This window comes from Mauremys mutica, chromosome 11 (genome assembly GCF_020497125.1).
Source record: "Mauremys mutica isolate MM-2020 ecotype Southern chromosome 11, ASM2049712v1, whole genome shotgun sequence".
In the NCBI taxonomy this organism is placed as follows: Eukaryota; Metazoa; Chordata; order Testudines; family Geoemydidae; genus Mauremys; species Mauremys mutica.
The window spans coordinates 52,810,766-52,833,626 of record NC_059082.1 but is presented as its reverse complement, the minus strand read 5'-3'; the positions used below and the strand labels follow the sequence as shown (position 1 = coordinate 52,833,626).

The window sequence follows — 22,861 nt, the reverse complement described above, 5'->3', positions numbered from 1 at the left end:
CAGCAGTGACCTCTGCCAAGAGGGGCTGAGAAGCCCTGCCAGGTGAAGAGTGACCAAACCTCAGCCCCAGAAAGCAACATCCATTTTGCTGCAGCGTTTGACAGCAGCCCCAGCACAAGTTTCAGAAAACACCACTGAGCTGCCATCACGCTAAGCAAGTCAGCTGGAGATGGCCTGTCACAGGAATGGACGCAGACTCTTACCCATTTTGCCTTCGGGACGACATAGCTTGACTCAAATTTTTCTCCAGAGGCCACAGATCAAACCGATTTGGCTTTCCACACTGCTTAGTTCTGAGCAGCAGCTACCAACTCTTAACCCTCGAGGTGCTCAAATTCCCACACACCCCAGCACAAGGCTGGCTTTGGGGGAGACAGGTAGTAGCGACTGACTAAAATCAACGGCCCTAATGAAAGTCCAACACTGTTTGTCCGAAGTTGGGCTGAGGCCGAACCACCACCATGTCTTTGGGGGATGTCAGAAGAGGGGAATTGGTCAGCAGGCATTTTAGCTCCAATCCCCTCAGTGTGAGGGGCATAGACAGGGAGATGCCCAAGGCAATCTGGATAACCCCACATTCATGGCCATGGAACAGCAGACCCCTGAGTGAAGGGTAAAGTTCACAAGAACATCTAATGGTTTCACTAGGGGAGGGAAAACTGGGAGGTGTCTTTCACAGAAATACAGGAGGCAGGAGTAGCAACCAAGGAAGCTTTTCATGTTGTCAAAGCTAACCCTGGCAACTGCAGAGACAGGAAGTCCAAAACAGACAAAGTCAAGGCCTTGACCTTGAGCACCTAGCTCCATTTGGTAGTTTCTGAGCAGGCGGCTTTCTGGAATCTAACAGCACTCCCCTGATCTCCTGAGATAAGCACAGGTCCACCTGACCTCAGAGATCCAACATGCTGCAAGGTCTGGATACACTACCCAGCTGGGATAAGAAATCTTTACTTGAGGAAGAGGGAGGACTGAATGGATGGCATTTGGACAGAACCATAAGCTCTGAGAATGGAAAATCACTTCTGCCACACCTATGCTGGGGCAGTGACAATCACTCTGGCTCTGTCCTGACAAGTCTTACTCAGTATTCGGGGAGGAGAGGAAACAGGAAAATTTAAGCCAGCGTAAAAGGGATCCAATCCACACCGGGGATCACTGCCTGCTCTCAGGTGGGTCTTGGGATGCTTGTTCTGACATGTACCAAAACAAGTTCCCTTCCTGGTGACCTCACCTGCAGATTCAAGACAAGCCCCAGAGTGAGTGACTGCTCATAAGAAGCCACACTTTAAGACTCGTGTCATTGGGGATGGTAGGCTGAAGTGCCCTCAGACGAGATTGGAAGTATCCTCCACATCACCTGACAAGCAGGACATCCCTGCAAGACGTTCTGTGGCAGCATCCACTAGAGTCGAGAGCATCCGAGACACCAAAGGGGAATGATCACATCCACGTGGTGAGTGTTTGGTGGGCACACAAGGCTGTCACCCCTGCAGCCATGACACTGGGAAAGGGCGTTTGTGCAGGCTGCCAGGCCTAGGACTCAGAACTTACACTGGACCTTCTACCCTGGGTGTGCCTAGCTCACCGGCCTGGATGACATCCTAAAGACAGGCAACTAGAGCCTTTCTGAAATCTAGGGTGACTCCCAGGAAGGTCAAGCCCAAGTTGGGACCGTGGTAGATTGGTCTGTCTCAGATCTACAGAGACAGTTTCCCCCAGGGCATGGACACTGCTGCCGTTAGAGTATAGTGGGGGTAAAGGTGAGTGTAGAACATTTCACTTAGAGATCTCAAAGTGCCTTACATTGAGAAGCAAGTAGCATTACCCCAAACTTGCCCAAGGGAGCAGGTAAATGGCAGAGTATGGTTTGGAACCCAAGTCTACTGACTCCCACGCCAAGGCCATATCCACTGACTGATGCTGCCTCTTCACAAGTTAGTCTTCCAGATACCCCTGCAGGTCTCGACAACACAAAGAGGCTGCATCTACAGCCAAGTGCTTGAATGCCCTCAGGACGCCAGCCCGAAGGCACCCTCACGTGTTGGTAGTTACACACCGTGAATCTGAGGGGCTTCCTGGACTTTCCCTTGAGATATGGAAATAAAATCACTAAGGTTTAGGGCCCTCCCTCTACCAGTCCTGAGGGCTGAGAGCAGGAATTACACTCCCCAGAAAAACCAAGCAGGACTGGATTTCTCTTGGGTATGTGTCCTATGCATTGAGGTCTAGAATAGGGTGCAGGCCTCAGTTTCTTTTGCGAATAAGGATACTGGGATTCAAGCCGTTTCCCTGCTAGGGTTCCTGTACTCCTTTTATGGCTCCCACTTTTCAATCAGCCAAGATCTCCTCTTGGAGCAGTTTCGTGTAAGTGGGATCCTTGAATAGGGAAGAGGGCTTGGCTATTAGCATGGCTTCCCACATTCCATGAGTGCTAGGAACCAGCAGTCTGAAGAAATGGCTTGCCATGCCTGAAAATATTGGGAATGGTCCACAAAGGGAGGGGTAAAACAAAGCATGAGGACTCAATGTCCCATGACTGGTCTGAATTCCTCTAGTGCCACCAGGAGCTGAGGCCAAAGAGCAAGACTTGTTTTCTGATTGGATCAGAAGGGTTTCTTAAATGGTCTGGCCTCTGCAGGCAGCCAGATCCTGAAGAGAACTGCTGTTAAGTGTCCCTGATGGAATCTAACTGAAGATTTCCTGTGGAAAACAGACTCACTCAAGCCCAGAGATGCACCCATGGACTTCCATCTTTCCCACATCTGCCTCTAAGCTGAAGAGATCTGTGCTTTCACAAGGTCAGTTCATAGCTTACACCTGAGCTGCAGTAGAGTGACCAAAAAACCTGAGCCAGGAACATGTGCTGAGAGAGACATCCAGATACATCAAAGAAAGACTTGAGGGAGCCAGACCCCTTCTGGAACATCTCCAGAAAAGAAAGGTCACTTAACCAGTAACTGCGGCTCTCCAAGAGTTGCACCTCAGCATTCACTCATGGGACGGCACCCAACGTCTGAGCTTCTGGAATGGGAATTTTTTTGTCCTCAGGAAACGTACTGCTCAAGGGGTAGCTTTGGACCAGAAGGAGAGAGTTTATCTGACCATAACTGCCTCGTAACTGGCTGCTCTCAGGGACCAGGCAGATGAAAGGTAAATCTCATTTCCAAACACATCCACTCACTTGGACACTGATGACTCCTCCTCTGTTCTAGACTTTCCATTTGCAGCAGCAGCCACAAGTTAGCCCCAAGGTCAGATGCTGGAAAAGATAAGAAAAGCCAGCCTCCCTTAGAATCTAGCCTGAAGGATGAAGAATTTCCCACTTGACAGAAGTGGAGGTAAGGGTTCCAGACCCTTTTAGTCCCCCTCCAAAGGAACGCCCGTGGCCAGCAAGGGCTGTTCTCTCTTTTTGGCCTGGAGCTCCAAGACCTCAAAGGCCTGAATGGCTTCCTGGGGTTTGCTGTTCCTCTAGTAGCCCTCTGCCCAGGTGATCCTGAAACACCATGACAGCTCCAAAGGCTGGAGGAAGCAGTCAAGTCAGTCCCATCTCAAGAGGAGTCAAGAGGATGCCTCCAAGGACTGTCCCTCCAGAGGCAATTTCCTCCTCTGCAAGAGAAAGTGGCTCCCTAAAAGCACCACCACTTACTCCAGGGACTCAGGAGGCAGCTGCAGTAGAAGGATCTCCATAGGAACCTTTATCATCTTAGGAGGAGACCCTGGCTTCACTCCTTGTAGAAGAAGCCAATTTAGAAGGAAGAGCAGCATAGTGCTAAAAGGTGCGCAGTGCCCATGTGTATTAAATTTCACAAATCCTGGGGCTGTCCAACATGACAACCAAGGCTCCAAGGACATTCTTGTGCCTGAACAAGATTCCCCCTGAGGTGGAACTACAGCAGAACTTTTGGAGCCAAGACTGCCATAGTACCAAGCTGAGAGCTGGGCAGTGGGGCCTACAGCTCCGATGACAGCACCAGTCTGCACAAGGACTCATCCCCATGGTGCCAGAAGGTGACTGCTCTGGAGAGAACTTCGGAGGAAGCAATCCAATGGAGCCTGTGGGGGAGTACATAGGGGTCAATCCCACATCCTGGGATTTCACATGCACACACCAGAACCGTGACCAGGCGCTGCTGGAACTCTTCCCAGGTGAAATTGGATGGGCACACCCAGGCAGCTGACCACTTTACTCAGCCAGGACCTGAGGAACCCTTTCCCTTGCCAGGAGTCTTAGGATCCAGGAAAGCCAGATCTGATGGCTGGATCTCTGCTGTAGCCCTTCTTTTCTGTACCATGGATGGACTTCGTTGCTGGGCCCCTGGGGGCCATTCTGAGTTCCTTACAGGGCACCTTTCCAGCAGGATAACCCCCTACAGCCTAGAATTTTGCATCAGGCTGTGGCACTGAGTGAGGCTTAACAGCCGCCTCACTTATTACTTTTTTAAAGGAGGTCACCCAGTTTTATATGCTACTAGAGCAGGTTCTAGATCTGAACCTAAAGAAGCCCAGAAAGGCGAAAAGAAGAACATACATGCTCAGCCGCTGCAAACAGCCCTCTCCCAAAACGTTAGAGGTGCATATGCCCTTCTGAAGCAGGGAACTTGGTGAAGCAAGACAAAACCACCTGTGCTCAGTGTAACCACAATCTCATCTCAGGCCAAGGACAAAATCTTGATGTGGTCCAAAAAACACCCCACAAAACCCTACAATCTTAAGAGCCAGTCTGGACTGAATCGAATGTTACAAACCTAATTTTTTTTACAATTAGATGTAAAGGTTACATAGAGAAGAAAGGGAGAGGTTGATTTCATGAGCATACCAGCTGTTAGACAGAGGGGAGGGATTGTTGGAGGTATGAGTGTGGCCTATGCAGTACAGGGTTTGCAAGAATTTCATTCACATGCTCTTTAACTACTGGCTGTTGCTCAGGCAGGGTGCGCACATGTAGGTATTTTAGCATAATATAGTGTTAAAGAAAGGAAGATGTGCAAATTATAGTTTTTATGTTCACAAAGATTTCCACAAGACTTACCACCTCACTCAGCACACAATGAACATGCAGGGGTCCAGCAGATCCTTGCCTTGTTCTATTCATGGTTACACCGATGTAAATCCGGAGTAACTGAACCAAAGGAGTTAGTCCAAGTCTACAATGGTATAACTATGTAATGTGTTCATTAGTGCCTGGGAGTGATGGGGAACAGTGAATGAGGCCAGGTGCACTGAGTGAGCCACAATTTTTAAAGAAGTCGTTTTGACATAAAGAAGATCGGACTATTTTTGAAACATGGTGAAGGCCTCAGCATTGCTGGTTGTAGCTGAATTTTAAAAATGTTGCGTGTTCTCGGGAATACAGAAAGGGGAAGTTAATATAGAAACACTTCAACAGGGATTTTATTTTTAACAGAGGGGGAGAATAAGGCGAAACTTGGCTCCTAAATTCGTATGTTATGTTTAGTTTTACATTTGTACGCAAAAATCAAAACTTTCATTTGTCTGACTGCAGAACTAGAACATATATTTTCCTCTATCAGACACCCTGTTTGTATTAGTTACATTTTAAAAATGCACATTTGTGAATTCCCAGAAACGTACTAGGAATTACCTTTAAGTTTTCACAGAGGATAGCAGAGAAGTAGAATTACCAGGGGGGGGGGGGCCGACACGACGGGGGACTTTCACTTCCAATACTATCTGTGCAGGGCTCTCACTCCTGCCTCCTAGCGAGAGATTAGTGGAACTCCCTTAGATCTTAAGAGCAGTGGAAGTGGGTTAAAGTACAAGCCAGGCTTCCTGACGGCAGCTATGTGCCACCCGTTGCCAAGGTAAAATGATGCCTTCAGACCATTCCAGACAATTCCTATGAGAAGGTGAAGCTCCCACAAAGAGCAAACAAGTTGATCAATGCACAAAAAGAGAGCGCCTCAGAAATTCACAAACCCAGGAGTGCGCGAGAGAAGGGAGACCCTTAAAACAGGGAATTTCCAAGCATCGGTGGGAATCCTGCCGGAGGGCTCTGGAAAAACAGAGTAATAAGGGAACTGAATTTTCCTCTCTCAGAGGTCTCCTGTGCAGGATTCTCACTCTTGGAGAGCAAGCTCTAGGTGTGGCCCAACACACAGCACAGCTGAAATGGTGATGGCCTGGTGCTGCTGCTCAACAGTGTGATCGGGGAAAGGTGCTGCTCTAGGCTGGTCAGAGCACTAGCTGCGCTTGGTGCGAAAGTTCAGCAAGGACCAAAACAAGCATCTGGGAGGGGGAGGGGGGAGGAGAGAAGAGAAGCAGAACTGGCCAAACCAAAACACACATAAGAGTTTGGCTTCCACAGAAGGGGAACTAAACCCTAGTGCACAGAGACTAAACTGGGATTCCCTTCTTGAGCCCAACCAAGCCGCAGAGCTCGGTAAGCACATGCAGAGCAGATGATATAGCTATGTTACAGAACATCTGTGATGAATGCATCTCTAGGACAGGCCAGGGTGAAGGTACTGCCTCAACCCTTGGCGTGGCCTTCTCAATTCAAATCACTCAGGTCCTAGCAATGTGAAAGGGGGAGAGAAAGAGAGACAGACACTTAGTCACAGTCCTTTCAGTAACAGCACTACCAGCACATGGGGTTTAAAATAAGGAGACTTTCCCAGAGCGAACGGCAAACCCTAGGGACCTTTTGACATACAGCACAGCGCTCCCACGTACACCAGATTTTGCAGGACTTTCCCCCGTTCCAATGATCCAAGCTGCCAATTCTTCAGGGCTGCTGAGACAACAGCATAGTCCTGCAAGGAAACAGGAGGAGAGGGGAGACTGCCCACCCAAGCACTTTGTAGCCAAGAAGAAAATGCATGGAGCTGGAGCCAGGAGTTCTGTCGCATCTTTAGCAAACTGTTTCTGTGCTCATCAGAACACTTATTACTGAGTGGAGCCTCACTCATTAACTTAAGAGGCAATCAAGTATCGGCCCCTCGTTTTACAATATGGTAACAGATTGCACACGGTCCCTTCAGGCAAAACTGGGACTAAATGCAGGTCTCATATGGTAGATCCAAGTCTTATCTATTCAGCCACCTTGCCTCTCCAAATGAAAGTGCCAAGTCTATGGGCTTGACTTCCTGTAACCATTGCTCTATTAAATCAAAGTCCCCTCCCAGAGCCAGGAATGGGACCAGGAATTCCTGAGTTCCAGCATTTGCTTGCTGCCTAATGTGACGGAGTTCACTCACCAGAGCGGCGCCTCCTGCCGATCATCTCAGGGATTAGCTCTCTCAGCTGGCACGCCTTCTCCTGGTGGTGCCTCTCTCGCTGCCTTCTCTGCCTGCAGACTTGCCTCAGTCCTAGAACCGCAGTATCCTCTTCATGTCTCGGCCCTCCGACTGTGTCACCATCTGTGTTTTCCCCCTTCTGCGGGGGAGGAGTATCTCCGTCAATAGTCCAGCTGCTTCCCCAGAGGTGAGTGGGGGGCAGCAGGGCCCAGGGACCCTGTAGATAGCAGCCTCTTGCTGCCTCTCCTTAACTTCTCTGCTAGTGCTGCTTCAGTTCCCTGGGCCACTTCTCCACAGCCCCTGCACCTTCTTCATCCTCTTTGCAGGGCCTCCAGCCTGCAAGTCCCAGTAGCTAGCCAGGAGTTACCTCTTAGCTCCTCCTGTCCCTGCTACCAACTGCTCTGTCCAAGGTGCTTCCATCCTTCAGCCCACTAGGAGCACCATTCTCTCTTCTTGGGCTCCCTGAAGCAACTGACCCGGTTCTGCCCTGCAGGTCTCTTTTATTTAAGCCCACTGGGCCCTGACTGGCTGCTTTGTGCAGCCTCTCTCTGATTGGATGCTCCCTGGGCAGCCTCTCTAGGCTGCTTTTAACCTCTTCCTTTCCAGTGTGGGGTGAACACCCCATCACACCTAGCAAAAAGTAAAAGAATGGCAAAATGTGCCAACTCCCCGCATCTGGTGGCTGGTCCACAGAGAGGATAAGTTACTCCTTTAGCTCAAATGGTAGAGATCTGTGCTGGGATCCAAAAGTCCATGGTTCAAACCAAGCTGATGGCTCAAGCAGGGAGCCGTTATGGTTGCACGTGACTGAATTTGTTTGCCCAGTTCTCTTTAAAACCTGTTTGGGTCACACAGCAGTAAGCAGTCCTTTAAAGAACAGGTTGGGGAATTAAGCCATTATATCCAATTCGTTATGGCCCATCACAGATCAGGTGCAGCACATTTCAGGCATTTGTTGCAAGTTTTGATGCCCGGTGTCACATTCAGGCAGGTGTGAGCGTAGGATGGAGTATACGGAGAAGGGCCTCCCCAGGACAGGCATGGAAGCACACTGGCAGGACAATCCCCTCCTTCAGGAGGAATTCAGAGATCTCCTGGGAGAGCAATCTCCCTTGAAGAGCCTGCAATAAGGCAGATGGAACGAGGGCCTGAAGCTCATTCGCTCTGAATCAAGCTGAAGTCACTGGCACCAAGAGAGTCCCCCTCTTCTGTGTAAGACACAAGCTCACAAGGAGCAAGTGCAAGAGGCTCTTCCATAAGCTTTGGCAGGACAGTAATATCCCACTGACACAAAGCGCAAGCCCTGCACTAAGCTAATGAGGGACGGCAGAGATACTGTTTTATCCGCACTTGTCTCATCCCACTCAGGCTTTAGTTCGGGGAGGTTACTCCCCAGAGCACTCCATCCCAGCCTGGAGTTGGACTTACAGGTCTCCCCCTACGGTCCCTCAGGGAGGACTTGCAGACTTGCTCCATGATTCTTATGTGCTCAGGGTAACATGTGCACACGTGCCTGGCACCCTGGCACGTTGTGTTAGGCTCCAAGGCAGACCCTAATGATGTGACCATCAGGACTGCAGCACTGACAAGGTCTGAAGCTCCTGAGTGGGCTCCTTCCCCATGCCTTTCCTGCAGAGACAGCAGGGCACCAGCACATTCAGGGAAGCACTGGCACAGCAGAGGCATACGCAAGCTCCACAGAACAAAGTCATCTTGACACCAAACAGTAGAGCAGGCACCGATACCAAGCACCCTTCCGGCTGGCAGCCCAGGTTTTTAGCCAGAGCATCTACACTCAGTGCTGGCGCACCAACACACCAACAATAAGGTGGAAAGCATCAAAGACTAAGAGGGTCCCCCAAAAACACAGATACTATGCGCTGCAGAGGACAGGACCGAAAGGCCCAAGGCCAGAGCTAACAATTGGGTACAGGAACCAAAACGGAATTGACAAGCGTTGTTGGGATGCTGGGATCCGATAGAGAGCTAGAGTGATGGCCAACCAAGCAGTCTTCTGCAGCGAGCTCCTTTGCAGACTGTGCTGAAGCAGGAACCAGCTGCAAAATGTAGAAGGCGCCAATATAGGGAACATCAGCTTTGCAGGAAGGAGCTAATTGCTTTGAGGGGATTTAAAAAGTAACATCCCACCCTGCCTCATTCACTACACTCTGCACAGCCAGGGCACTCAATGAGGCAGAGGACCTACAGGAAAGAATCTTGTACGTGACCATGAAATTCAACTGCACATTAATGCCCAAGGAGGGAACAGGGGTCAGATTATGCAGCAACCTTCATTTGGGCATGTCCTGACTTCTGGATGTTTAGCACGCTAGCTTGGCCTGGCCAAACTGGACATTCACAGCCCACACGATCCATCTGCCTGCTCTTTGCCATGAGGATTAAGGAGATTTCATTTTCCCTGGGCATGGAACGGCTTTTCTATGGAGAGTTCATGGGGGGTACACAACATCATATGCTGGATGGTGTCAGAAACTCTGAATGGGGGTGGAGGGGGAGAAGGAGGGGGAATGTTAGCACTTACTAGGCTAAGAGGCACTGACAGCCCTGAGGGAACCGGCTGGCTTGCGGTGAAGCGGGTGCTTTTGGCACTAGTCCAAACACAGACCAGGTCTGTTGTGATGGCAGTTAGCTCACAGCGGTCCTGTGCTAGGAGAGCTGTCAGGTCCTCGTGGACAGACTTCTGCAAACCAGAACCCAAGAACTGCCCCTGCTTACCCCTCAGCAGAAGAGCCAAGGACTGAACTGACAACGAACTTCCACTACTCCTGGATGGACCCCTCCAAGCAGCACTCAGGGAGATTCTCACCTGGCTACCAACTATGCTGCGCCTACTAGGGGGACATCACGCTCCAGCCAGCAGAGCTGTCTACCCAGCACTAACCAGACCGCACCTGACATGGGCCCAAGCAGAGCCAAAGGTCACATTCTCTAGCTCTAGCTCTCCCCCCCTAAAGTGGCATCTAGGCACAAGATCTGATCCAACATGATAACCCAGGCCCTCCTCAATGTGGTCATTCCCCAGTGGGACCACCACCACCAGTGGTGAAGAAAGCTCACTGCTACCCAAGGGAGAGAGAGGGGGACCTATGGAACCGTGACCGAGACTTCCGGATGGAGTATTAGAGCAAAAGGACTAAGCTACAAGCTGTGGTTCTCCCTCAGCCCTCTCACTTAGGAGCCAGCCCTTCCACAGCAGCAGCCTCAGATGATGCCCTCAGCCTGAGAGCTGGGAAGACAGTTCTCCGCCACCACTGCCACGTCACTGCCTCCCAGCAGGGGAGGTGCGAGAAGGCCATAGGCGCTGCACCCCTTCCCCCTCCCCTGGAGCTGAGAGCATTGCCAACACCACGCTCTCAGCCCCAGCCAGCCCGAGGATGGAAAGACTCCAAGGTCTTCCTGATGGGAGGCGCATCATGTCGTCGGGCCGCTCCCCCCAACACCCTTGGATTTAAACACCTGCACATGAGGCTGTGGGCAAAACCATCTGAAATCTCCCTGCAGGGGAGCTAAGGACAGGGTCAGCATTTGGGCCACATGTGATCTCAAGGGGGTTGGGGCGGTGGGAGATGGGAGGCAGGGTCAGCGCACTCACCTGCGTTCGGATCTGCTGCTCACGTTCCAGCTTCTCCTGGTGCAGCAATCTCACCTGTTCCTGCTGCTGCTGGAGCTGCACCTGCTGGGCGATCACCTTGAGCTTCTCAGGGTACATGTGGGCCTCCAAGGAGCGCACCTGCCAGCCAATCAGAGAGAGGAGCCCATACCATTGGGTGTGGAAGAGGAGCACAACCCCACCCCCACACATACATCAACCCTGCTTATCAAGACGGCGCCAAGGCACTCTGGTGGCTTGGTACTCCGGTGGAATCCATTTCAGTGCCAGGGATTCCACCAGCGCACATCATGGGGTCCTCACACCGCCCACCCCCAAGGCTTCCACGAGGCAGAGCTGCTCATGGCAGCAGCAAGAGAGTTCAGCAACTGCTGGGAGCAACCAGCGCCAAATGCCAAAGGATGTTCCTCTGTGGTGAGGCCCCTGCAACCAGTGCCTCAGCTACACGAGGTGGCAGCACATGGCTGACACACTCCCTAATGCTGCGCTTCTGCGGTGAAGAGGGATGAATGAAGCAAAGAGATAGGAAAGAGCCTGTCTTCCTGACAGCATGCCCCTGGGAGAACGCAGTGAGGCTGGGTGTTAGGTGAACACCACTTGGAGAAATGTCCAGAGTTCCACAAGGGAAGATACAAATCAGATGCAGATCTGTTGGAAGAACAGATCTAACATGAGCCTGGGCTCCACTCCTTGGTCAGCACAGATGTCCCCTGTTGGAAGGCTGAGACTGTTACATGCCAGTCTTGCACGGGATCAAGTCAGGGGACTCCTGACAAGTTTCTGCTCCACTAACGCAAGGGCCAATTCATTGTCTTCAAACTCCCGTACCAGTGTGATCCATGTGCCATGCTACTGAGAGTTCCAGCCATCGCTACCACCGGTGTTGGAAGAGACGGGCAACTCCCTCCGCTTGGCCACCAGGGAATTATCCACCTGAAACTCCACTCCTCTGAGGAGACCATTGCAACAGGATTGTTGCTATTTGATTTTAGCATGAGACCAACAGGACTCCCACTGCTCTGAAAGGATTTTCATCCCCCGGGGCAGCGGTAACAGGTTGGGGCATGAGCCAGGCCCCCTACCGGTCACCCTCCAGAGGGGATATAAATGCAGCCTTCCAGAAGCTCCAGTCATTTCGTTCAGTTCTGCTGAAGGTGAAGTTCCCATAACAAGTCACGATGATCAGAACCTAGGCTCCAACAGAAACAGTGCAAGCAGAACACCTGGAAAAGAGGCACTGGGTGGGCAGGTGACAACCCTGTTTGTTTGATCCCTTTCACTCTGCTTCTCTGAGGAGAGGGGACTCTCTCCTCCCTGAAGATCCCATCCCCCAGGAGGTGCACAGAGAGTAAGAAGCTCACAGAATGGCCAAGAGAAGTTGTACAGCCAATGGAGTGGGAAGAACACGCTGTGCTTTAATACAGACACCTCAATGGGATAAGACGGCTCTTCAATGTCTCAGCCGCTTGCATGTTTTGCGCCTGAGAGACCATAAATTAGAAACAAAAAAAACCTTCATACAAAAAGACAGGCAATAAGGGACATCCTGCAATGAAAAAAGGACCTCTCTGAGGGCTGAAGAACAAGGGGTCCCTGGCCTTGGGACCAGGTTCAGAGGCTGTAATGGCATTCCCTACTGAGAGCAAATCAAGGCAGTGAGGCTCTGTATGTATAGAGAAGAGACCGCAGCACTGCGTTACAGGATCTCTGCAACAGAAACACCCCGAGACAGCCCACGGGGACAGCCTTGCCTTGAAACGGCCACCTAGTTCCAAGCTAGCCTGGCCACGGCACCACGCATTACTCCAGCCACTTGGATGTGGTCCCTGTAGTCACAGAACTGCCAAATGCACCCCTCCTTCACTAGCTGAGCCAAAATGATGTACATGAGCATGGCAATCTGGCTGGAGAGAGTTCCTAGTCCAGGTACTTCTCAGTCATGGCCCTGGTGGAATCCCAGGCTGGCTTCAGCTCCAAGTCACCCATCTTGAAGAGCTTCAGTAGGAACCAAGGAAGAGCAGAATCCTCACGTGAAGAGAACGAATTTGGTGTTCCCACAGTGGAAGAGAATTTAGCATCATCCGAGTCCAGAGAGCAGCCTCAGTCAGCCTGGTTCTCTGCCTGCCCTGATGCAGGCAGCTGGAATTATCGAACGGATTGGGGGAGGAGTTGGGAGGCCCTAGATTTGGAAAGCAGAGACATTGACATCTCCTGTGCTGGGAGAGCCGACTGCCTCAGCACAAGTGCTCCAACTCCATCTGCTGGGTCCAGGCTAGAGGGATGCTTCCAAGCAGATAAGGAAGGCCTCACTGAAACCTTGCAGGGGACCGGGAGCAATCAGGGTAGGTCACCAAGCATACACCAATACTCAGAATCCACACTCCCTCTCCCCTTTCAGTGGATGAGTTCTGGAGGGGGAAGAAATCTGAATGCCTTGATGCAAAGCTGCCTGGAGCCAGGAGTGTCAGCACCTCCATCTTGACTGTGGCGGTTCCACCTCATTCATGACCTAGAGCTCTGCATCCAGGCTTCAAGCCCTGAAGGCCCAAGTGCACCAAGGAGCCAGCACTGGGCAGAGCCTGTGGCTTCAATGAGAATGGAGCTGTGTGCTTCACTGGACCCAGCAGTTCACAGCCCAGTCTGCACCGTCACCGGGTGCAATCGCAGAGTTTGGTGCTCTGCTGTCTTGAGTAGCTCAGGGATGAGTTTTGAAGTTTACCCTTTGAAACACTTGGGGCCAGCCTCAGACTGGACTTCCAGGAGTCTCCCTGGAGATGCCCCACATTTCAATGCAATGAGCAAAACTGGTAGACAGTCACCCTGCACATCCTGGCCTAGGGAGATAGCATAGGCATCCATCACAGACACAGCTCTGCCACATAGACATGACCTGGAGGTAAGGAGCAGCCCTGCTTCGCCTTCCGACACACACCAGCAAAGACATGACGTGTCAAGAGAGACGAGCGCGCCCAGCAAGGCTGAGGCTGATACAGCCAGAGCCCTGATGGGCTACAAGAACATGCTGTGGCCACAGAATGTAGGCAACTGCCAGGCAAACAAGGACATGGGCGGCAACAGCACATCAGGAGCTCCTTAGCCAAGGGGGGGATAATGGCTGGAACATGGGAAGGCAGCATGTATATCCTTCAGGACATGGCACACGGTGTCCGGCAGAGTGCCATGATCCCACTCCACCTGCTTACAAATTGTACTCACTTCACCAAGACAAAGAGATTCCTGGCAGATGGTACTTCAGAGAAATTAGTGTCTCAGCACATCTCATCTGTGTTGATCTGCCATTGTGCACTAGAGGGCGCCACAAGCCTGCAGACGGCCTCCACCACCCTGCAGAAAGCACAAGGGAGCTAGGTGGTGCAGGCTGGGTCCTCTCCTTCTGCCAGTCACTACCCTGAACAGGCTCCTCAGAGGCTGTCAGTTCCTCCGGACACCCCTGCCTGGAGAGCAGAGCACCCTCCTTGCACTGGCTACCTTGTGTCCAGGCTGCCCACACCACCCCTACAGGCCTCACCTGCTCCTCCAGCATCATGCGGACCGACCGCTCCTTGTCGAGCTGCTGTCGGAGTTCGATCATTTCTCGGCGCAGATCCTCTGCCTTCTCATCCTCCCAGATGTCCGGCGAGCCAATGCCCTCGTCCTTGTCCTCCGCCCGCCGCCGCTTCGGAGAGGAGCCACTGAACTCCTGCCAATCAAACACAAAGTCAGAGGCAAAGGGACCAAACAGTGACCGCAGGGGCCTGTCAACGTACACCCTTCCATCACCACAGGGATCCCAGAGCATGCCACAGATTACACAGCAAAATGCAGCCACCTCTGGAGTGGAGCACAGTAGCGAACAGGACAGCAGCAAGTGAAGAACCCATACTGGAGTAAACACAAGGCAGCGGTGTCAATGCTGGGAGTCAGGAGACTCCTTTTCTGGATCCAACTGTAGTCTTCAGCTTCTGAAGGGGGGGGGGGGGGAAGGAGAGGGAAATAACCACCTTCACCCGGCCCCTTTGTGAAAAAAGACTTACAGACAGGGCCGGTGAAAGGAAGTTTTGTGCCCTAGGTGAAACTTCCACCTTGTGCCCCTCCCCCGCTAAACCCCCCTCCCATGACAGCTAACCGAGCCCCCCACTCAGGGAGCCCGCCACCCCCCTGCCCGGGGAGCCCCCTCCCCCCGCAGCAGCTACCCCCCCCACAGCGACACACACACACACCCCCGCGGCAGCTAACCCCACCCAGGGAGCCCACCGCCCTCCCCCCACGGCAGCTAACCCTGCCTGGGGAGCCCACCCCAGCTCTCCTCTGCTGAGCCGCTCTAATTCTCCTCCCCTCCCAGGCTTGTGGCGCCGACTGGAGGAAACGTAGAGCAGGGGCTGCGTGCTCAGCGGAGGAGGCAGAGTGGAGGTGATCTGGGGCGGGGATCCTGTGCGCCCCCCTCCCCCCATTACTGCGGGCAGCCCTCTCCGCGCCCCCCACCCCAGCTCACCTCCACTCCACCTCCTCGCCTGAGGCGGCTTTTAGGCGGCCACTGCCTAAATGGTTGCACCAGCTCTGCCTACAGATGAAAAGGGCTAAGTGCCAGCAGTTACTAATTACCCCACTGGCACTTGCCCAGACTTGGGGGTTAACACTCCTAGTGACACAGGTTTCAGCAAACACTCTGGTAGAGCAGCTCATGACACCTGCAGGAGCACAGTGGTTTCCTGACACCACGCTGGGCTCAGGACCCATGCCCAGGGAAAGTGCTCTCTCCCCTCAGTCACCACCACCAGTTCCTGCTGTGCCCGAGTTTTCGTCAGTTTCCCATACAAACTCCATCCCCAGGCTTGACCCTGCTTCACTTGATAGCCAATAAGATCACAGCCAGGGACGAGCCACTGACACATTTCAGCCTTCTCGGACAACTCTCCAGAAAGGCCTGAGAACTGTAACCCAGCCTGTAAAAGCCATCAATATTTTGGTTACATGCGACTAGATTTACCCAGTTTTAAAACATAGTCAGCTCCCCAGACAGGGCCCAAGTAACTGCCACACTGAAATGGAGTAGCAAGGGGATGGTGCAGCAATGTGGATTCCATCCCACCAGCGAGGGGTTAAACTGAACTTGCCGTGGGCCCTGCCAGAATATTGAAAAACCCGCAAATGTGAGCTGTGGGCTCATCATACATTCACCACTAGTGCTAAGAGCTGCATGGCTGCAGCCTCTGCCTGCACAGTTCCAGATAGCTACGCCGAGGTGCACTGGCACAGCTGTGTGGGGTCCCAGGAGGGGGGGCTGCAGGTCAGGAACCCAGACCAGACCCTCACTTACATAAGCACTGAGCACATTATCAGAGTGGAAAGTCACTGCCAACAAGGCACCTGCAGCAGCTAAGACAAATGGGATACACAGCCAGGCAGGGAAGAGGCCTATACCCAACTTCAGCATGTCACAAGGATGAGTGGCAGGAAGTCCCCTCTCCCACCCCCACAGGGTTTCCACTCCTGATCTGGAAGAGTCTGGGGGAGAAGCAAGAGACCTGACTGGCTACGCACCCAGAGAGAGCAGAATAACTCCAACAGGTGACACACAGAGAGACCCAGCGACAGTCCATCAGCTAACCAGTACTGTGGGGTGTGGGTGGGCGAGAGAGAGACCGGGGCGGGTGGGGATTACACTGGGCAATAACATGCTTCTCATGCTGGCCAAGGGGCATGGGTTATTCTGTGTTCTGGAGCTTTCCTGGCAGAGAGGTAGGAAAAGGGAATAGCGGAGATCCAAGCAGCAGCTGCACTACCTGGATGAACCGCTTGAGCTGTGTGTTCTGCTGCAGTAACCGAGTCTTCTCCTGCTCCAGAGAGAAGATGTATTCAGCTGTTTGCTGAAGAATCGCCGCCTGGGGAGAACCAGCAAGAAGGTTAGTGGCACAGGAAGGTCAGTGTGTCAAGCCATCTCCCCTCTCATGCCCCCACCCCTCAATATTCACCCCCAATCAACAAATATAACCAGAGAATTTTTCATGTGCCTCTTCCAAAAAGAATGTCAGACAGCTGAAGTCCTTGCCCCAAATGGCGACTGGGGGTAGGAGACAAACTACCACTGCTCCCAGATTAACTCTCCCATCAGTGTAGTACTCCATGTGAAGATGAGTCCCCAGTCATCTGCCTCCCAGGCCCCTAAGCCTCAAGTGTTCCCCACTCAAGCCCTGACCTGCCTTCAGTGCTTGTGAAGTGCTAAAAGGAGCTCCCCCCAGACAATGAAATGCACCTTGGCCCTCGGTGCACTGGTGGTAGCCGTGAGCCACCTCCTACCCCAGCTGGAGCCCCAACTTGTTCTGGGCGTGCCTTTACACCCGCTCCTAGCACTCTGCCAATGGGCCATGCCAGCACCAGCCTCCTGGACCACGCACAGCATGCTTGCTGCCTCCTGGAAGCTCCAGAGCCTATGCCCCAAAGAGTCAGGGGTTAGCATCTGAGAGTTACTTGGTGGCCTGCGATGTAAGTTGCTCGGTCTCAGACCAATTCCTAGCGGACAAGTTTCCATGTTACAAAATCTACCAGTGTATGCAGCACTAACCAACCTCTTTGATCTCAGTCTGAGGAGAATTGAATGAGACTTCAAGTGCCCTCTCCTCCATGAGGAGGGCATTCTCTCCAGGTCAGCTAGGCACAATGGCAGGGCAACATGGGAGATGCCCATGCTGCACCAATAAATAGAGGAACACACACACACACACCCTCCCCCCAAACCACCACCTTTTCCCCAGCACTATGTTTTCTTTCTGGAAGCATCATTAGCAGATGCCTAGTTAGAATGGCAGGAGCAGCATTTACGGCCCTGCGTGACAACATTCTCGCACTAAGGGAATACGTGGGGTGGGCTGCAGGGCTCCATGTAAGTCACGGGAGTCATTTTGCAATCTGAAGGGGTTAAATTAATCCTTTTTGAACAGCAGGGATGGTGTCTACCACTGTTCAGATGTCTGCGATTTTTTACAAGACATTTCAGGTGCAAAAGGAAAGCCATAGCAAGCTGTGGCTCTACACGAGACGTCCACAGCAACATCCATAAATAGCAGCTGCAAAGACCAAACTTATTAGCACTATTTGCCACAACTTTATATGCTCCAGGAAGGCCAAGGGAGAACAGAGCAAGCCACGTAGCCCAGACACCAAGGGGAACTTTAGCAACACCGCGATTTAGGAGCTCCTAAACCCTGCTGGGCTCCTTGGTCTTGTATTAGTAGAAACTAAGTGCTTCAGTGCCTAACTGGCTATGTGCATAGGCCGTGGTGTGCTTCAGCGGAAGCCGGTTTGCTCGCAAGAAGCTCTAAGGGGCTCACTGGCAAAAGATTCCCATCCTGCAAAGCCCAGGAACTCTTAAAAGATAAGAGACTCTGCTCCTTGTCTCCCGCAGAGCTCCTAAGTCTTGCAGGAGATGGGAAAGGGCTCTCAGCTCTCTAGGGTTTAAGATACTTCTAAACCCCACCCCAAAATATATGAATGAGTCCTCTCACCACCACCACTCCCTGCTCCAGAGCTCCTGGGAGGAATTGCTCAGGACAGAAGCAGCATTGGGACTTTTGGCTCCAGGACCTAGCATCAATGTATGCACGCAGAGCGTTCCATGTTTATGCTACCCTGATTGTTTCAATGTCCGGGGTATTTAAAGCACATCGCACACGCATGCCCCGGGAATTCCCCACACAGAACGTTCTAATAGCACAGGTAAAATTGCTTCACTGGTAACAGCCTCATATGAGGCAACAAGACCATCAGTTTTACAATCCCTACTCAGTCAAAAGCAGGAAAGTGGCCAGTGACAGTAATTTATCCAAATATTCCCATTATCTTGCCACACCACTCATTGGTTTGACATGAAAAAAATGCAACCTGCATATTTGCTCTACAACACGTCTACAAACTCTTAACATATCAATCACTAGTGTAGTCTATGAATTGCAAGGCTAAGGGAACACCTGTATTACTTACCTTTGCTATAATTTCAGTGCTCACGTTATCTTCCCCCCCATCGAAGTTCTCGTCTCATTACATAATCACAGGAGCAACCTTAAACTACAAGCTGAAGTTTTCTGAGTGAGCTTATTTTACTTAGAGATTTTTTTTAGCTCCACATGGTTGGGAGGTTTAGTTACTTAATGACAGAATGTCACTGCTACAAAGCAATGGGTCAGCAACAAGTTAATAGCTAGAGGATCCTGGCAGCTCAGACAGAATGTGGAGATTGGGGCATGTGCACACCCTCACAGCCATACAAACACAGACTCCCCCTCACCTTACTGAGCTTCTCCCCATCTGTGTGTGGAATGAGGGTTTTTAGAGACTGGAAGCCGGCATTGATGCTCTGCATCCGCCTTCGCTCGTTGCTGTTTGCAATTTCTCTGCGTATTCGCCGCTCCTGGTCCCGCTGGGTCTCTGGGGTCAGTGGGATGTTGGCCAGGCTGTGAGAGAGACAGAGGGTTAGCGAGGACAGCCAATGCTCAAGAGCCCCAACCTTCAGATGGAGGTTCACTCTTACCGTGATGATATACTGCATTACAGGAAAGACCCCCACAGGGTGCTCTTCCCAGATGCTACCTGTTTTGCGAGGATCAGATTGGTAGGCAAAGAAACTTTCAGGGAACCAAACAAAAGACTATTCTCCTGAGATAGAGAAGCGGCCATTCCTGCACTTCACCTCAAGCTATGGATCCACAGTCCTTTTCCCAGGCAGTGATCATAACCTGAGAGCACACCTGCACCTGGAATAGGGCGGTGGTCATTTACATGACAATTTGGAGGCGTCCAGGGAATGTGGCTAATCCAAATTGAGGCTAGAACTCAGTCCCTAGGTCCTTCTCCACGTATTTAAATTCAAGGATTGCTGGGACCCTGCATTTTAAGATCTGCCACATGGGACAGTCCTGCAGGTAAAGATGGTGCTGATCCTCCTGAAGGAAAGACAGAAACCTAGTCAGTGTCAGTCACTCCCTCTTGGGCCACTGTGCCTGCAGAAACTAACCAGACCCCATCAGCCTCATACTTCCTACATAAAGCACTTCCTGCCCAGAAGAGGCAGAGGACAAGGTGCTGCTGCCCTGGAGGACAGAGCAGTATCCATGTGATTTTTAGGGCAGAGGGAGGGAAGAGCTAGGAATGGGGACCACACCTGGGAGGGACACCACAGCATTCCAGTGGTTGGGGGAGCAATCAGCTTTCCAAACAGAGTCCCAGAGAAAGTGAGAAACTAACTGCTTTGGGACTCTGCCCCTATTAATGGCGACAGTTTATTTGAGCCCAAAGACCTTTCACCCCATCTTGTTTTTGAGAGGTGGGGAAGAAGAGGCATTCCCCCACCCTCACTGCAAGCAGAAGGTGGGATTCAAAGTGTATCCACTCCCCAATTCTCATTCTACATCCACACCACTGCAGGCTGGGATCTTTTGCAAACTCCAGAGATATGCAGGATCAGGGCAGAACAAAGCTTGGCTAGGAAGCCACTAAAGAAAATCCAAGGTGCTGAAGAAAGTGGTGACGCAGTAGGTGGGACTCCTCCCTGAATTAATATTAAAAACACCCAATGCCCAGCATGAGACATGGGACCCTGCATCTTTCAGTTGTGGCTTAGAACGGAGGGCCTAGACATACGTATTCATTAGAGCCCAGGGTACCTCTTGTAAGACAAGGTGTCAGCCCCAGCATCCTGCCCAACTTCTAACTTGGTCATTACATTCTACTTCACTGAACAACCAATTCACTTTCCACTGGGCACAGTGGCCTCTCCTTGCTGTGGACTGGTTACCTGCACTATGAAATGGCCTGGTTCAGTCCCTGCGGGGCTCTCTTTCACCAGTTGACACAATGACTCCAATACAGAGAGATGGGAAGAATCCTTCAGTTCAAAGGTGCAAAGCAAGACCAAGGTAAAGGGACCCTCCAGTACCAGCAGAGTAGAGCCAGGCCCTGAGCTGGTCACTGCAGCAGCTGAGGAGTCACAGCTCCTCCAGGATGTGTTTGAGGGCTGCTGAAAGGTGCGGAGCTAGGCAGGGAAGAGGGAGGATTAAAAGAGCTTGTGAGCTGCAGCAAGGGCCTCTGGTTACTCACCATCCTTCCCCCCCCCATGGTAAGAAAGAGGCAAGCATCTAAGCTGAGGTCCCTACAGGGCCAGCCTGTGTGTGTGGCCCTGGTAGAATCGGATGAGAGGCCCCCTCCCCCCTCCTGCTGATGGCTTCCAGATGATCGCTCCCAGCAGAGGCAGCCCCCGCCCCACCCAAAGCCACGGCTCCCGCCTGCTTCCTGCTGCCTCCGCTGCGCGTTCCGTTCCCGAGTGATCTGGCAGACTGGCCAGGAAAACACTTCCCACACCAACCACCACCAAGCAGCTAGCTAGAGGGAGAGAAGGAGGAAGAAACACGGGGGTCAGTCCTGCGAGGGAACCTGAGCTTGACCATGACCGGCTCACAAGTTTTTAAACCCTGTCTACACTAGTGTTTAAAACCATGCCAACCCATATTCCTAGTCCAGACTTTTCCTCAACAGAGGGCATTTCTGAGGCCTGGGGGAGGAAAAGAGAACTGGATGACTTAAAATATATTCTGTATTAGGGTTATTAAAACCAAAAGAGGAAGCTGAACTCCACAACGAGGTGGAGCAGTGTTTACACAGCACGCCCAGCTCTAGATCTACCCCTCCATCCTTTCCAGGCAATGCACGACCAGCAGCCTCACCCTCCTAACAAACCTGCACGTGTGGCCCATCTCGCAGAGCAACCAGAAACTGATCCATGGGCCAGGCCTTGGAATAGCAATCCTGGCCCACTGCCAGACACACAACACTTGAGGAAAGACCAGTGGCAATTTCAAAGGTCACATACCTTGCAAATCACCTAAAAGCTTTAGGCCATTGGAGAGCTGGGAATGCTACTTAATGCTAAAGAGGTGGTTTCTAGCCCTGACCAGCCATGAGATGCATGCCTTTAAAAAGCCACAGACCACATCTTTCTGATTACTATCTTGCATTTCTTGTATTTTCCCATCACGATGCTAGTAGCTGCTATATCAAGAATTAGACTTAGAAAGCAGCTTTCTAAGGGTATGGACTATTCCATTATGTATGTATGATAGCCAAGACTGCATGAGAATTCAGTTACTAAAGTCATGCTGGAATTCAAGAACAATGAAAATTGCACTTCCAGCCACCTGCTATCCACTATCACTTGTTAACAGCCAGCAAGATCTCAGCCCCTGAGAGATTCCGTATTAACTCACTCTGACAGCCACTTTCCTCTCTGTTAACTACCCTGATGTGTCTTTCAGTCACCAGTCCTGGCCAGTTGTGTCAAGCACGCTACAATCAACCTGCAAAGACAGCCAGCAAAGGAAGACACTGCAAGTGCTAGGAGATCCTCGGATAGAAGGAGCTATACAAATGCAAAGTATTAAAGACTAGCAACTGTTTCCTAGAGCGAAGAAAAATCACATTGCTTGAAATTGCAGATAGAGATTTGAGGTTTATTTGCCCATTTTCATTCATCTTATACAACAGAAGCGCAGAGAGGGCTAATGGGGATGATCCAGTACACCAGGTATGAGCCAGCCCCTGGGCACAACAGGGCCAGAGACTCAGCCTGACCTCTCAATCTTTTCCTCCTTTCGTGGGCTGAAGTCCAACTTCTAAGGTCACCACTAAGGGTGGGGTCAGTAGCCTATAGTGTCAAGTCATAAAGAAGCTGCTGAACTTCAGGGAAGCACCCACAAGTTCATCACATCACAGCCAAAGTGACAGGAGAGAAAAGAGCAAAGCCCCTGGACAAGAGCTCTGCATTATATAACTGACACGTTCTTACCACCCCAGGAAGCAGAAGGCTCCGAAAGCCAGAGCCCCAAGGGAGGAGCGACAAGAGAACCAAGACTGGGGTTTACGCCACAAGAGTGCAATATTAAAGCACAGTTCTGTTCTGAAGAGCAGCTGTCAGACCTGTGCCCGTATA

The 22,861-nt window shown here is 51.7% G+C and overlaps 1 protein-coding gene across 4 annotated transcripts in view; it reads right to left on the bottom strand.

Annotated features, from left to right (window-relative positions):
- TFAP4 (transcription factor AP-4) overlaps positions 1 to 22,861 on the bottom strand; it is a 33,486-nt gene that overhangs the window by 4,282 nt on the left and 6,343 nt on the right. Inside the window, exons 1-5 of one of the 4 annotated variants that reach the window (XM_044980563.1) lie at positions 20,675 to 20,821; positions 19,169 to 19,334; positions 16,671 to 16,769; positions 14,417 to 14,587; positions 10,870 to 11,007 (exon numbers count right to left, since the gene is read on the bottom strand). In XM_044980563.1, the coding sequence (XP_044836498.1) occupies positions 10,870 to 11,007; positions 14,417 to 14,587; positions 16,671 to 16,769; positions 19,169 to 19,243 (483 nt within the window). In that variant the 5' untranslated portion in view covers positions 19,244 to 19,334; positions 20,675 to 20,821. Of the gene's footprint in view, positions 1 to 10,869; positions 11,008 to 14,416; positions 14,588 to 16,670; positions 16,770 to 19,168; positions 19,335 to 20,674; positions 20,822 to 22,861 lie in introns of those variants that run through there. The other 3 variants (XM_044980561.1, XM_044980560.1, XM_044980562.1) reach the window with 3 other exon arrangements.